Genomic DNA, 16367 nt, shown 5'->3' on the forward strand with positions numbered 1-16367 from the left:
ATCTTTTAAATAAATAATCATTTTATGGGAGCTCTTACAGAAATTATAACAATCCATAATTCAGTTAGATCAAGCATAATTGTACAATTGCTGCCACTATCAGTTTCAAAACATTTTCTTTTTTCTTGAGCTCTTTGATGTCAACTCCCCTTTATCCTCTCCCTCCTCCGCCCTACCCCCCAGGAACCCTTATTGTTATATATTTTTTAAATTTAAATTTTATTTTATCTTGCCATTATCTCCACCCAGCAGAGCTTTTTCCTGCTTCTTTTTTTGGGCGTACCCCCTCATACAGTCATCATTGCTATCGACTGCCCTTTCCCCACCTTTCCCATACCCTCAGGAAATCATTACTCTAGTTACTGTTTCTGGGTTATCTATCTTGGTTTTCATGCATCAAATGAACTTACTTATACAAATGAGCATATGCAGGTCTAACAATATTAATTAGGTAAAACAAAGACCATGATAGTAAGAGGAGGAAATATTAAAGAACTAGAAGATAGTTATGTGTTTCATCAGTGCTGTATCGCACCCTGGATATGTCATCCCTTCCATGTGGCTACTCTGTGAGGGACTGTCCGGTTATCTTACAGGTGGGTTTGGAGTCTCCACTTTGCCCATGTTCCTTCACTTCAATTTGACTGCTTGTTTTTGAACTTCTGATACCTATACCCGCCGACACCTCACGATCACACAGGCTGGTGTGCTTCTTCCACGCGAGCTTTGTTGCTTCCCTATAGATGGCCGCTTGTTTAACTTCAAGCCTTTAAGACCCCAGATGTGATTATCTTTTAATACCTAGGGACCATCAGCTTTCTTCATCACATTGGCTTACAAACCCATTTTCACAACACTGTGCTTTAAAGGCATAGTTTGTTCTTTGTTCTGTGGTCTTCTGTAGTCATTGTTCTGCTTTCGCACACATGAGTCAGTTGAAAATACGATGGCTTTAGTCAGATGAACTTCAGTCTTCAAGGTGCCATCTTGACTTTCTAACACTTAAAAGAACTCTGTGGCAGCAGAACTTCTGGGCATTGTCAGATTTTTGACTGCTGCTTCCATGGGCATTGCTTGTGGATTCAAGAAAAAAGAAATCCTTTACAACTTCAATTCTTTCTTCATTCATCATGAGGTTTTCCATTGGTCCAGTTGAGGATATTTGTTTTCATAAATTAAGGTATAATCCATACTGAGAACTGTTGTCTTTTACGGTCAGTAGTAGGTACTTCAAGCCGCTGTGTTCATTCATCTCGTTGACGGTCTCTCTCTTCTTCTGTGTCCTCTACTTTACCAATGGAGCCCAAGTAGGGTAGTGATTACACATTGCGCTTCGATCTGGATGAATTGGCAGTTCAAAACCGGGGATAAGACTGGGCTTTCTACTCCCATAAACAGTTACAGTTTTGGAAGCCCAAAGGGGATCATTATGAGTCAGCATTGACTCATGACAGTGAGTCTACTTTACCAAGCATGATGTCTTTTTGCAGGGACTGGTATCTCCTTAGACCTTACCCAAAGTACAACATGTTGCCATCTGTACTTCTGTGGAGCATTCTGCCAGCATTTCTTTCAAGACAGATTTGTGTGTACTTCTGCCAGTCCATGATCCTTCAAATATTCTTCACCAGCACCATAATTCTAATACATCAATTCTTCTGCAGTAGTCCTTATTTATTATCCAATTTTCACATGCACATGAGGAGATTGAAAATGCCATGGTCTGGGTCAGGTACATTCTTGTTCTTCAACACTTTAAAGAGATCTCGCTATAAAGCAAATTTGTTGAATGAAATACATCCTTTGATTTCTTGACTGCTGATTCCACGGATATTGACTGTGGAGCTAGGCAAGAATAAATCCTTGGCAGCTTCAATCCTTTCTCCATTTCCAATATTGTTGATCCAATTGTGAGGATCTGAGTTTTCTTTAGTGTTTTTTTTAATGTAATCCACACCTTATCCACAAGTGCATCAATTCCCCTTTGCATTCACAAGCAAAGTTGTGTCATCTGCATATAGGAAGTATAAGCCTGCCTCCAGTGACGATGCCACCGTCTTTTGCACATTGTTCAACCTCTCAGATTGAAGAAGTATGGTGAAAGGATACAAGCCTGATACACACCTTTCTGGATTTTAAACCTTACAGTATTCCCTTGTTCTCTTTGCACCACTGCCTCTTGATACATGTTCAGGTTCTGCATGAGCACCATGAAGTGTTCTGTAATTCCCATTCTTCTCTATGTATCCATAGTTTTTATAACCTGCAGAATTAAAAGCCTTTGCATAGTTAATCACACACAGGTAAGCATCGTTCAGGTATTCTCTGCTTTCAGCCAAGATCCATCTGATATCAGCAATGATATCCCTCATTCCATGTTCTCTGCTGAATTTGACTTGAATTTCAGGCAGCTTCCTGTTGATGTACTGCTGTAACCATTGTTGCATGATCTTCAGCCAAATTTTACTTGCATGTGTTATTAATGATGTTGCTTGATAATTTCTGCATTCTATTGGGTCATCTGTCTTTCTTTGGAATAAATTTGGATCTTTTCCAGTCAGTTGGCCTGGTAGCTATCTTCCAAATTGCTTGTTACAGGTAAGTGAGTGTTTCCAGTGCTTCGTCAGCATGTTGAAACATGTTAATTGGTGTTCTATCAAGTCCTGAAACTTTGTTTTTCACTAGTGCCTCGTGTGCGGCTTGGACTCCGTGCATCAACACTGCAAGTTCTTGATTATATGCTGCATCTTGATATCACTGAATGTTGAGCAGTTCTTTTTGGTACAGTGACTCTATTTCTTCCATCTTCTTTTGATGCTTCCTGCATGGTTCATGATATTTCCCATAGAATCCTTTAAAATTTCAACTTGAGGCTTGAATTTTCTTTCAGTTCTTTAGCTTGAGAAATGCTGAGTGTGAGCTTCCTTCATGGCTTTCTAATGCCAGGTCTTCCCATGTCTTCTCGAGCTGCTCTTTGAAAATTTCTGTTCAGTTCTTCTACTTTATTATTTCTTCCATTAGCTTCCGCTATTCCATGCTCCAGAGCAAATTTCAAAGTCTCTTCTTACCTCCACATTTACCTCTTTTTTCTTACTTGTTTTATAATGACCTTTCGATTTCTCATCCACTTTTATCTCTTTTTTCTTACTTGTTTTTAAATGACCTTTTGATTTCTTCATGTATGCTATTCTGGTTGACATCCCACAGCTCATCAGGGCTTCTTTAGCTAGTGTTCACTGCATCATATCAGTTCCTTAGAGGATGTAGAAATTCAAGTGGAATATACTCAAGGTCATATTTTGGCCTAGTGGCCTCTTGTGGACTTGTTTTCCTTTTGAACTTCAACGTAACTTCATATGAGAAATTGATGGTCTGATCCACAGTCAGTCCCCAATCCAAGTTTGTTTGATAATATTGAGCTTCTTCAGTTTCTCTGCTGATAGACGTAGTTAATTAATTGACCCCTATGTATTCCATCTGGCGAGATCTTTGTGGACATTTATTGTTGGGGGAAAAAAAAGAAAAAGATATATGCCATTAAGCAATTGTTGGTCTTTCAAAATTCTTCTTTTGTGTTTTTAACTTTGCATTGCAATCATCAGTAATTATCAATACATCTCTATTGCATGTTTGATCAATTATAAACTAAAGAAGTTGGTAGAATTCTTCACTTTCTTTATTGCGGTTTGGTAGATAAATTTGTGTAATAGTTGTATTAATTGAATTTCTTTGTAGGCATATGCTACACATTTCCATTGTTAATCAAGGTTTGCAGCTGCTTCTTTTCATTTCGAGTCATAACACCATCAACAATGGAAGGTTCTGAACGCTTTCTAACATCCCCGTCATTATGCTTGTCCCTACTTTGAGAAGGCAGTTCTGCCTTAGTCATATTTTGAGTGCCTTTCAAATGGAGAGGCTCATCTTATTGGCTCTATGCCTGACAATGTTCTACTGCTATACATAAGATTTCAGTGGATAATCCCTCAGAAGGGATTTTTTTTGTAGTCTTATAAAACTCCCAGAATCCATTGCCTTCAAGTCCATTCTAACTCCTGGTGACTATAGGACAGGGTAGAAGTTCCCCTGTGGGTCCCCACGATTAATTTTACAGGAGTAGAAAGTTTCATCTTTCTCCTGAATGTAGCTTCTAAGGGCCACTAAAACCTGTTCACTTTGGGTGACCTTGCTGGCATTTGAAATGTCTGTCACATAGCTTCTGGCGTCACAGTAACATATAAGCTACCACAGTACAGCCAACTGACAGATGAGCGCTGATAAATGTTTTAGAATTTCCATTTTTGGTAATGTTAACCACAATTTATTATGATCACATAGTCAAATGCTTTTGCAACCTCAACAAAACCTGAGTAAGCACTTTCTGTTATTCTCTGTTTTCTCTGTGTCTTCTTCCAAATCTTCCTTGAATAGTCTGGCAGCTCCTTGTCAATCGAATGCTGCAAACATTTTTAAATTATCTTCAGTAAAATTTTGCTTGTGTGTAATTTTGATGATAATGTTTGGCAGATAATCCTAATGGATCTTTTATTTTAAATGAGTACAAATGTGGATCTCTTTTAGTCAGTCCACCAGTTAGTGTGTATTTCTTGGTGTAAACACATGAACACTTTGAGGGTTTGCATGCATTTGTTGAAACATCTCAATCGGCATTATGTCAATTCCTGGAAACTTCTTTTTTGCCAATGCCTTCAGTATAGCTTGGATTTCTTCCTCCAGAACTGTTGTTTTGATAATATGTTACCTCTTGAAATGGTTGAACACCAAACAGGTCTTTTTAGTATACGGACTCTGTATTCCTTCCATGTTTCCTCTGTTACTCAATATGTTGCCCCTACTTACTAAAACTCAGTGCCATCAAATTGGTTTCACTCTACTATAAAGTAGAGTAAAACTGCCTATAGGATTTCTGTGGCTCTAAGGCTTTATCAGAGTCTCATTTTACTCCTGTGGAGTCACTAGTAGGTTTAATCTGCTGACCTTGTGGTTAGCAAACCAATGTGTAACTCATTGCACCTTACTTTGCCCATAGTATCCTTCAGTTTTACAACCTGAGGCTTGAATTTTTTCTTCTTTTTTTTTTAGTTTGGAAAATGTCTAGGATGTTTTTTCATTTTCTAACTCCAGATCTTTGAACATTTCATTACAATACTTTATCGTTTTTTAAAATTATTTTTTTAGGGGCTCATGCAACTCTTATAATACTTTATCTTCTTAACTCATCCTTTGAAGTCTTCATTTCAGCTAAAAGACTTCTTATTTTCCCTTCTTTTTAGGTATTATACATTCTGCAGATTTTACACTCTCTTCTGATATCTCTGTGGTCTTTTCTTTATTTTTAATACCCTTTTGGTCTTTCCATATATGACGTCTTTATTGCCATCTCGTAATTTATCTGGTCTTTATTCATTAGTGTTCAGTGTATAAAATCTGTCCTTGAGGTGATCTCTGAATTCAAGTGGGTTATACTTATGATTGTACTCTAGATTTCACGAACTTGGAGTTTTTATCTCCTTCAACTTGAACTTTCAAATAAGCCATTGATGTTCTATTCTCCAGTTTGCCCCTGGCCTTATTCCGACTGGTGATATTGAGCTTCAAAATTCCTGTGTATTCTACCGTGTGATGTCCATATGCATAGTTTCCATATAGTTTCTTGAAAAAGGATATCAGCAATGAACAAGTTGTTGGTCTTGCAACATTTTATTTTGTGATTGTCTGCATTTCTATGGCCAAGGTCATATCATCCAACTACAGATCTTTCCTCTTTGTTTTCAACTTTTGCATATTCCAGTCACCAGTAGTTGTCAGCACATCCTGGAAAGAAGGACTTGCTCTCAATTTCTGGGGGGAAAACCTTACAGAGAGCAGCAGAACATTTCTCTGGCATGTAGATCTTCTTTACTGTTGTCATCCGAAAAGTTGTTAGGAGCCATCTTTTAAAGCTGGAAATGTTTTATTTAGCATTTCCGGTAGGATGTACAGCCGGATTGCGCCTGTACCTCCTAGAAGGTTCAGTCACTCTTAAAAAGTTTAGATACATGAAGAGCTCTTAATTGAAAATTACAAGGTTCTGTCTAAAAAGTCTCAGAGGATTGGAGACTTGGAAATTATTTCAAGAAAGTGTTGCTTGGTTTGTGGAAGGACATCCTTTCTCCTTTTCCCTCTTTCTTTCGTTTCAACCTGATAGAGAAGAGAGTCTACATCGCCAGAATGCTTTAAGTGTGTCCTTCGCCAGAGAACTCAGAGGGGTCACAGTGAAAGAGAGAAATCCATCTTCTTCAAGCCTTAAAACCACATTTTTGAGCCCCAGTCTGAAGAAGTTAGACTTGCTTTAAATCTCTGTTACCTACCTCGTTGTGTTTATATTTGCTTTCAACTCTACTCATACCAAGTATATTTTCTTCCTCACCATTCATTGCATTTTTTAAAAGTTGTGATTAATGTGATTTTCCATTTTTAATGTATATATTTTTTGTTTGTGTGACATTGTTTGCAATCCATATACTATAACTCTAGTCTTCTAGAATGCTACCCTATGTTTACCATTTCCATTTGTCCTGCCATATCCTTTCTGCCTTTAGAGATTTATCCCGAGGTGAATGCTGTTCTTTGGATCTCATATGGTTGATTGCTCTGATCTCATATGGTTGATTGTTCACCTTAAAGGCCTATCAGTCCTTTGAGAGATGAACCATGAAGTGAATTCCGTTCCAGGCCTAAATGATGCCCGAGGGCCATAGTGTTGGGGTTTTATCAGACCAGTAAGTGTGGTCTTTTTTATGATTTTGAGCTCGGTTCAACATTCCCCCCTACTTTATTCAGGACCCTCCTATTGTGAAGCCGTTCAAAGCAGTCAGAATTTCTTCTGATCTCAGGGCCATGTTATTTTAAAGTGCTGTCAGATTGATTCTGATTCACAGCGACCCGACCCGGTGTGCAACAAAAGCAAACACTGCCTGGTTCTGCACCATCTTCACAATTGTATCTTGGAACGAGTTGTTGGAGCCACTGTGTCAGTCCATCTCATTAAAGGACTTTGCAGCCCCTTGACTTTACTAAGAGTGATATCCTTTTCCAGGAACTGCTTTCTCCTAGTAACAGGCCCAAAGTACCGGAGACCAATTTTTACCATTCTGGTTGTACTTCCAAGACGTATTTGTTTGTTTGTTTTGGCAGTCCATAGTACTTTCAGTATTCTTTGCCAAAACCACAATTCAAATGCACTGAGTTTTCAACAGTCTTCCTTATTCAGTGTTCAACTTTCTCAAGCATCTAAGGTTATTGAAAATACCATGGCTTGGGTCAGGTGCACCTTAGTCCTCAACATAACATATTTGCTTCCAACCCTTTAAAGAGGCCTATGCAGCATATTTACCCAGTGCATCCTTTAATCTTTGGACTGCTTCCATGAGCATTGATTGTGGATCCAAGCAGTACAAAATATTTGACAACATCAGTCTCTTTTCCATTATATTACAATGTTACTTATTGCTCCAATTGTGGGAATTTTGGTTTTCTTTACATTGCGTTGTAATCCATATTGAAGCCTGAAATGCTTGATCTTCGTTAGCAAGTGATTCTCATTTACTTCATTTTCAGCAACCAAGATTGTATCATCACAGGTATGTTTATCACAGATGAAAGCATTCTTTAATCCTCATGCTACATTCTCCTTCACATATTTCAGCTTCTCAGATACTCGGCTCAGTGTACAGATTGAATAAGTACTGTGAGAAGATACACCCCTGATGCATACCTTTCTTGACTTTATGCCATGCAGTGTTTCCTTGTTTTGCCTCTTGATCCAGGTATTTGTTCTTCGTGGCCTGTTCTTAATCTGAACGTTCCACTGAAATCTGTTCATCTTGGGTGACCCTGCTGGTATTTGAGATACCAGTGCTGTAGCTTCCAACATCACAGCAACACACAAATCACCACAGTACGTACAACAAACAGACAAGTGGCGGTCATGGTCATGGAAGTTACACTATATGAAGAAGAATGTGGATCAAGATTGAGGAAGTCTCATTAACAACTTGTGATATGCAGACGTCTCAACCTTGCTCTCTGAAAATGAAGGGGACTTAAGTATTTACTAATAAAAGTCAAAGACTATTCTGCAACATAAAGTAAACAAAAATTCTCACAACTGGATTCATAAGCAAAGTCATGATAAACAGAGATAAGATTGAAGTTGTGAAGGATATTATTTTACTTGAATTCACAATTAGTATCCATAAAGTTTTTTCTGAAGATCATCTAACAACTGTTGCAGAAGTACATTGACAGGGAGCTTCCAAAAGTTCAGCCCAGATTCGCAAGAAGACGTGGAGCAAGGGATAGATATCATTGTTGATGTCAGATGGATCCTGGCTGAAAGCAGAGAATACCAGAAAGATGGTTATGGGTTTTATTGACTGTGCAGGGCCTTCATCTGTGTGGGTCATAACAAACAGTGGGTAGCCTTGCGAAGAATGGGAGTTCCATGACACTTCATTTTGCTCATGTGGAACCTGTACCCAGATCAAGAGTCAGTTGGGTGAAGAACAAGGGACTATTGCGTGGTTTCACATCAGGAAAGGTGTGCAACAGGCCTGGATCCTCTCACCATACTTATTCCATCTGTATGCTGAGCACATTTTTAGAGAAGCTGGATAATACGAATAGTAATGTGGCATCAGAACTGGAGCAAGGTTTATTAACAACCTTCAATATGCAAATGATAAAATCTTGCTTGCTGAAAGTGAAGAGGACTTGAAGCACTTGCTGATCAAGGATGGCAACTTTCACTATGGATTATAACTCGGTGTAAAGAAGACTAAAATCCCCACAACTGGACCAATAAGTAACATCGTCGTAAATGGAGAAAAGGTTAATGTTGTTAAGGATTTTTGTCTTGCCCAGTCAGTTCTCACGGATGCTTTGCATTGGGTAAATCTGCAACTCAAGGCCTCTTTAGAGCATTAAAAATCAAGGATGTTACTTTTACAATGAAAGCGTGCCTGTCCTACCCATGGAAATTTCAGTTACCTCTCATGCATGTAAAAGTTGGGTATTGAATAAAGAAGACCAAATAAGAAGCGATGCATTTCAATTGTGATGCTGAATGAGAACGTGGAAAGTACCATGGACTGCTAAAATGACAAAATGACCTATCTTGGAAAAGGGAAGAAGTACAGCCACGGTCCTCCTTAGAGGCGAGGATGGTGAGACTCCGTTAGACATACTTTTGACATGTTGTCAGGAGCGATCGGTCCCTGGAGAAAGACACCATGTGGACTCACGTGTGGGAACAATTGTGAGGATGGCGCAGGACCAGGCAGTGTTTCGTTCTGTTGGGCATAAGGTCACTGTGGATAGTAACCGATTCAATGACACCTAACAACATCTACGAATTCCCTGCCAGCCCTCCACCCCAAACAACAACAACAACAACAACAACAACAAATACCCATCGAGTTGATACCAACTCATAGCGACTCTGTTGAACAGGATAGAGCTGCTCCTGTGAGAATATCCATGAAAGCTGCTGTCAACTCAAGTGATGTGTTCCATGTGTCAAACGACTGCAGAAGACCCCTATCATGTTTAAAGTAAAGACATCATCTTGACAACGTAAGGTTGACCCCCGTTATTTTCAGCTGATTTCTATGTCTGTGAAGGGTGGACACTGAATAAGGAAGACTTGGCGAAGAGTTGAGGCATTTAATCATGTTATTAGAGAAGAATTTTGGCTACACTATGGATTGTCAGAAGAACAAACAAATCTCTTAGTAAAGTGCATCTAAATGCTCCTTAGAAGGAGGATGTGAGATTTTATGTGATGTGCTTCAGGCATGTTGTCAGGAGGGGCAGTCCTTAGAAAGGACGTAAAGTCGAGGGCTGGCGAAAAAGAGCAGACCCTAACTGACGGGGAGGATTGACACCGGTGGCTGCAGCAGCACGCAGGCGGCAGGACGGCCATCGTTTGGGTCTCTCTGGAGTGTGACATTGCACTTTACTAGGATTGCTATGCTCAAAAATAAGAAATAAAATCACATGTATTGGCAAGGATGTGGAGACACTGGAACCCTCATTCACTGCTGATGGAAGTGAAAAATAGTGCAGCCTCTGTGGAAATAGTTGAGGAGTTCCTCAAAAAGTTATATAGAGAACTAACCTTCTTATGACCCAACCATCCCAACCCCGGGTGTATCCCCAAATACACCGAAAGCAGAACACCACGAGAAACCCAAACACCAGTGTTTGTTGCAACACTTTTCACAAGTGTCAAGAAGTAGAAACGACTGGCTAAAGGCATGAGCGAAATACGTACACACAGACCACGGAGTACACTCAGCCATAAAGAGAAAGGAAGCGTTGATGCATGCCACAGCATGAATAACCCTGGTGGAAAACATTATACAGCGTGCGATGACAACATGATAGACACACTATCACTGAAGTACACATGTAAACATCGTTGATAAGTGCTTTGTTATATATTTCATTCTGTCTGTCAAGTATTTTGGTTTGAATAGTATTCGATATTGTCATCTTACGTCTAAGGAAGATTTTAAAGACTACTAGATAAGTGCTAATTCTTGGGTTAATGATATCATTTCACTTGATGATAGGTTTGTGTTTTAGTTAATAACTATTTGGGTTTGTTTTAAATTTTGTCATTTTCCCCACAGATGAGCTCAATGCCACCCACCAACACTGTGTATTGGCTGGTTCGCAACCTCGGTTTAGTTCCACCCACCGAGTTGCAGAGGTAAGTGTAAATAAAATGTGATGCAAACCTAATTGGATGTGACAGAAGTGGTTGAATGAGCAATTTATCATGGAGCTTTGGAAAGGTATTTGTTCGGAAAATTGCTTCCATCTAACGTTACGTTAGCCTTTATTTACTTGCTTTTTATCACTGAGTTGTATTGGCTAAAGTTAAAAATGTGCATAGGATTGGATTAAGAATATTCTGCTGATTTGGTTCCTAGGACAGTGAATACCCTGGGCAGGTGTGACTAATTAGAGGCTTTCTACAGTTTATATGATCGGTCAAGGTCAAGGACAAGCGATGGCCATAAGGAAATGGATGAATTCATGTGCTTGTGCAAGTTTTAGTGGTGACGGGGCTCAAATGACTGAGAATCGACATTGCTCTTAACTTTTGGTCAGATTTCGGGGCATGTGAACATAACTTAAGGAGAAAGTTACACTTGTGCCAAGGGATTTCTGAACTCCACAGTTGTGCTTCTAAGCCAAGCTATGTTGCTAGATTCTACCACCACTTGCAGAAGCTGAAGGGCAGCTAATCAGACTAGGTTAGAATGGAAACTGAGCAGGTGAGAAAAACCCGAGCTGTCACTGAGGTGTACTGTATGCTCCCGAGTCCCAGAGAGCACAGAGGAATGGAAACGGACGATAGCTTGTCCTCTTCCCAAGCTTGTCATCACTGCTTTCGTTAGTTATTTAGTTGTTGTTAAAGTGCATTTGAGTTTGCTGTGACTTATTGTGACCCTGCTTACAAGGGGTCCTAAGCCATCCCCACAATTGTTATGCTTGAGCCCATTGTGCCAGTCCTTCTTGTGGAGGGTCTGTTTCTTTTTCACTCAACCGCTGCCAAGCTTGATGTCTTTGTCTACGCAGTGTCTTCCCCATCACATGTCCATCATGCGTGAGAAGTCTTCTCCTTGTTGCTTCTCAGGAGCATTCTGGGCATACTTCCTCCAAGACGGATTGCGTTTGCCTTCCAGCAGCCCATCCTTCACCAGCACCACAATTCCTAACGCACCGATTCCTTTGTTATTCGTATGCATTGTCTGCCTTTCAAAGGCCTGTGAGGCCATCGAAAGGAACATGACGTGGGTCAGATGTACCTTCGTCCACAAAGTGACATCTTTGCTCTTTAACACTTTTTTTTTTAACTATCATATACACTCGAGTATAAGCCGACCTGAATATCTGCTAAGGCACCTAATTTTACCACAAAAACTGCATAAAATATGCTGAAAAGCTCACCTTATGCACGCATATATATGGTAGCTTGTATGGCACAAAGACTTTTAGTCTATTTCAATGGTACTTTTTCCCCTTTTATAACCTCTCAGACCAGTTTTTACTTCCTATGAGTAAGGGACATGGAGGCGTTTTATTTATTTTTTATTTTTTGGAATCTGGAGGGTTTTTAAAAAGCTGTGACCATTCCCTCTCACTCATTTGTTTTGGAATGATTATTATTTCCTTTTATTTGTGGTATATACTTGCAAAGAAAATCATCCTGTATGTAGTTGCAGAATCCATCTCATGAAAAGAGTGACTGAATCCCCGTCACCCCCGTGTGTGTGTGTTTCTTTCTCCTGCACTTTCCTTTCGCCCATCCAGCCACCTTTCCCTCACCTCTCTGCCTCCTCCCTCCCCCCCTCCCCAGAGCCCTCACCTTGTCATAATCGTCAAAGTCTTTTCTTTTGCTGTGAATGCCATTTTCTTTTATAGTAATGGTGTCTTGAAATATTTATCTTAATAAGATTGACTAACTTTTCTGAGCTTAGTGTCCTCCAGTTTGTCTGTGCCACGAGGTGTTTGACAGACTCCTCATTGCTTTTTAAGGATGCATAATCTTCCATTGTGTGTATGTACCAGAGTTTGTTTATCCAGTCCTGCAAAAGGGGTTTTTGATTGTTTCCATCTTTTTTGCTATTATAGAGATGACTGTGATAAACATGGGCATGCCTATGTCTGTTGTTTGCTTTTTATTTCTTTAGGGTGTATGCAAAGTAGATAGATTTCAGGATTGTTCTTTAACACTTTAAAGAAATGCTGTGCCACAGATTTTACCAATGTAATGCATCATTTGGTTTAGAATTCTAAATTAAGCAGAATTAAGTGTCCTGGAATACTCATTATTTGCAGTAATAGCCATAGTTTATTATGATTGACACAGTTTAATGCCTTTACATAGTTAATAAAACACAAGTAATAATATTTCTGACATTCTTCACTCTGTTATCCCTTGTTCCATGCCATCTTCTGAATCAAACTTGAGTTTCTGACAGCTCCCAGTTGATACATTGCTGCATTCATTTTTAAATTATATTCAAAAACATTTTTCTGGCATGTGATATTAAAGATCTTGTTTTATAATTTATGCATTTGTATGAGGTGGTTTTCCTTTGGAATGGGCATATATATATATATACATATATATAATCTTCCAGTCAATTAACGAAGTAGCTGTGTTCAGACTTTCTTCGTGTAAGACTTGTGAGTGCTTCCAATGCTGCATCAGGTTTTTGAAACATTTCCATTGGTATTCTGTCAATTCCTGGAGTCTTGTTGTTCACTAGGAGCCTTCGTGGTGTAGTGGCTCAATGTTGGACTGCGATCCTCATGGTCAACAGTTTGAAACTAGCAGCAGCTCTTAAGACTCGGCTTTCTACTCCCATAAACAGTTACAGTCTTGGAAACCCACAGGGGGTCATTATAAGTCAGCATTGACTCAATGGCAGTGAGTTTTTGGTTTTGTTTTTCAAGAATTTCTTCAGTGTAGCTTGGATTTCTTCTCTCAACACCATGGTTTCTGATCATATGCTGCCTCTTGAAATGGTTGAATGGTTAGTACAATGGCCTTCCATTTTCTTTAGATGCGTCCTGCCTCATTCAGTACTTCATTATTGCAACTCAAGGCTTAAATTTTTTCTTCATTTCTTTCAACTTAAGATATTCTGAATGAGTGTCCCCCTTCGGGTTTCCTAACCCCAGTTCTTTCCACATTTCATTATAATGCTTTACTTTGTCTTTTCAAAATTTTCTTTCAGCTCTTTTACTTCATTGTTTATTCCGTTCACTTTAGCTATTCTTTGCTCAAGACCAAATTTCAGAGTCTCTTCTGACATCCACTTTTGCCTTTTCTTTCTTTCCTGTCTCTTTACTGACCTTTTGCTTTCTTCATAGATGATGTTCTTGCTCTCATCCCATGACTCATCTGGTCTTTTGTTGTTAGTGTTCAGTGCATCAAATCGGTTCTTGTGATGGTCTCTGAATTCAAGGGAGATGAACTCAGGCTTGTGTTTTGCCTCTCATCGGCTTGTTTCATTTTCTTCCGCTGCAACCTGTGCTTTCCTGTGCAACCTTTCCTAAGAACAATTCATGATCTGTTTCACAGCTGACCCCTAGATTTGTTTTGGCTGATGATATTGAGCTTCTCCATCATCTCTTGCCAGAGATGCAGCCAATTTGATATCTATGTATTCCGTCTACTAAGGTCCATGTGTATCGTCACAATTTATGTTAAGAAAGGCATTTGCAATGAAGAATTCATTTGTCTTTCTAAATTCTACCTTGTAATCTCCATCTTTCTATCACCAAAGTCATATTTTCCAAATACTGATTCTTCCTCCTTGTCCCCAGTGGCATAGCTTCCAGCATCACAGCAAGATGAAAGCCAGCCCAGTACAAAATATAACAGAGGAATGGTAGCATTTGCTACTTAGTTCTATTTTATCACTTAACTTCCCAGGGATTTGCAGGGGGACACATTAGAGAAAGTTGTCAAAAGTGACACCACAAAGTGGCAGGCATACGGTCTTTTCGATCCCAAGACCGTATGATTCTGTAAGTCTGTGTCATAGCTTGGAAAATTAAGTAGCTTCACTAGTAGACTGATCTTGCTGGTGTGTGACAGAGAGGGCCTAACTAACTGCTTACCCCTAGAGGCCAGGAAATCCATGAGCATTTCTTCTTCCCTTTCCCTAGCTCCCCTCCTTTTTTTTTCATTCACTCATTCAGCTATTTTTGTGCCTGTTATATGTCCAGCACTATAGGTTTAGGAAACAGAGCTTTCAGCCTGACAAATGTGGCCCTTATTTTTGTAGACCTTATCTTTTACTTGGGGAGTGAAACATTGAACAAATATTTTAGAGCCTTAAAAATAAATTGCTCTGTCACTGGTAAATTCTACCAAGTATTCCGAGAAAAACTGACATCAATTGTGCACAAACTGCTCTAAAATGAGTCGCCATTTAAGGTACAATGATTGTTGTCTCCTTGTCCCAAGGAAAGATGAGTGATGAAAATGAAAGACATGCAGAAACAATACTAGTCCAGTGTACCACAAGAATATCAGTTTCGCTGACTCAGAGACCAAAAGAAATAGATAGTGCCCAGTTATTACTCTCAGCTGCTCTGAAAGGGATCACAATGGGAAGTCCTTTATAGAGTGGGAGAGAAATGGGTCACAATGCAAAGTCTATTTATAGAGTAGGAGAAAATGTCTCCAAATATTCCAAATCATGAAATAAATGACCAGGTAGAGACTGGTGGAACCCCTGAGACTATCACCCCCATATCTCAATTTTCAGCCAAACAACAGGTCTAAAAGGAGAATGTTGACACTGGAAAGGTAAGCACAAGTTAGAATAATCAGTCATTTGAGATGAAAAGGGGAATATTTACCTATGGACAACGTCCAGAAGGTTTAAGACAAAAGAAGGAATAATGGAAACAGGAGAAAACATCAGGACAGCATGGATAAGTTGATACTTCATTGTGGGGATTGCAATGAATGAGAGGAAACAAAATGCATTTGAATTGTAGAATGGAAAACCTACTGCTCTACAAACTAATTCACAAATAAAACTAAAAAAAAAAAATCTTCTTTGTTTTCCAACCTCTCCTCAACCTTTCCCACCATAGCCTCAAAAAACCATGAGTGCAATCCCTGCATCAATACGTCTACCCATCCTAGATTTCATATACAGAAAACAGTGGAAAATAAAATGTAGAAAAACTAAAACAAACATGCAAAATGCTACTGTCTGTGATAGCGAGGCTATTCACACTCCTGGTCTGTGGTCAGAGGGCATTCAATGTAGACTTAATTCCATGTGCGGATCCTGTGAATGGGTTTTTGAGCTAACACTGTCTCCTAAAGCTTTCCGAAGACCAGTTGTTCACAATTTAAGCTCTGATACCATTCCCTTCTTTGGGTTTGGATTTCATTTTTCACAATCTTTGGATCACACAGGCTGGTGTACTTGCTCTGTGTATGTTCTGTTGACAGTGACTCATTCAGATGGCTGCTTGTTTGAAGACAAGCCTTTAAGATCCCAGACATCATTCTTCCTAATAATACCCAGACACCATCTAATTCCTTTACCACACTTTGCTGTAGCACCCATTTCTTCAGTGGTCTCTTCATGAAGGTTAGCTTCAAGCCAAGGAACTAATTTTTCTCAATTGGGACTAGAATTAAGTGTGAGCCCCAAATCTTTTAGAATGAGCTTTAAAGAGGGCTTACGTGGAGAGCAAATATTTTGAGAATGATGAGGGCAACGAATGGACAAATGTGCTTTACACGATTGATT

At 39.3% G+C, this 16367-nt stretch overlaps 1 protein-coding gene across 4 annotated transcripts in view; it reads left to right on the top strand.

Annotated features, from left to right (window-relative positions):
• Positions 1–16367, top strand: part of FTO (FTO alpha-ketoglutarate dependent dioxygenase) — a 462074-nt gene that overhangs the window by 192537 nt on the left and 253170 nt on the right. For all 4 annotated transcript variants that reach the window (XM_045293609.1, XM_045293612.1, XM_045293611.1 and 1 more), the window contains exon 5: positions 10698–10777. In XM_045293609.1, coding sequence (XP_045149544.1) covers positions 10698–10777 — 80 coding nt within the window. The remainder of the gene's footprint in view (positions 1–10697; positions 10778–16367) is intronic.

This window comes from Echinops telfairi, unplaced genomic scaffold (assembly GCF_000313985.2).
Source record: "Echinops telfairi isolate 266 unplaced genomic scaffold, ASM31398v2 ScPeMD7_2291;HRSCAF=2852, whole genome shotgun sequence".
In the NCBI taxonomy this organism is placed as follows: Eukaryota; Metazoa; Chordata; class Mammalia; order Afrosoricida; family Tenrecidae; genus Echinops; species Echinops telfairi.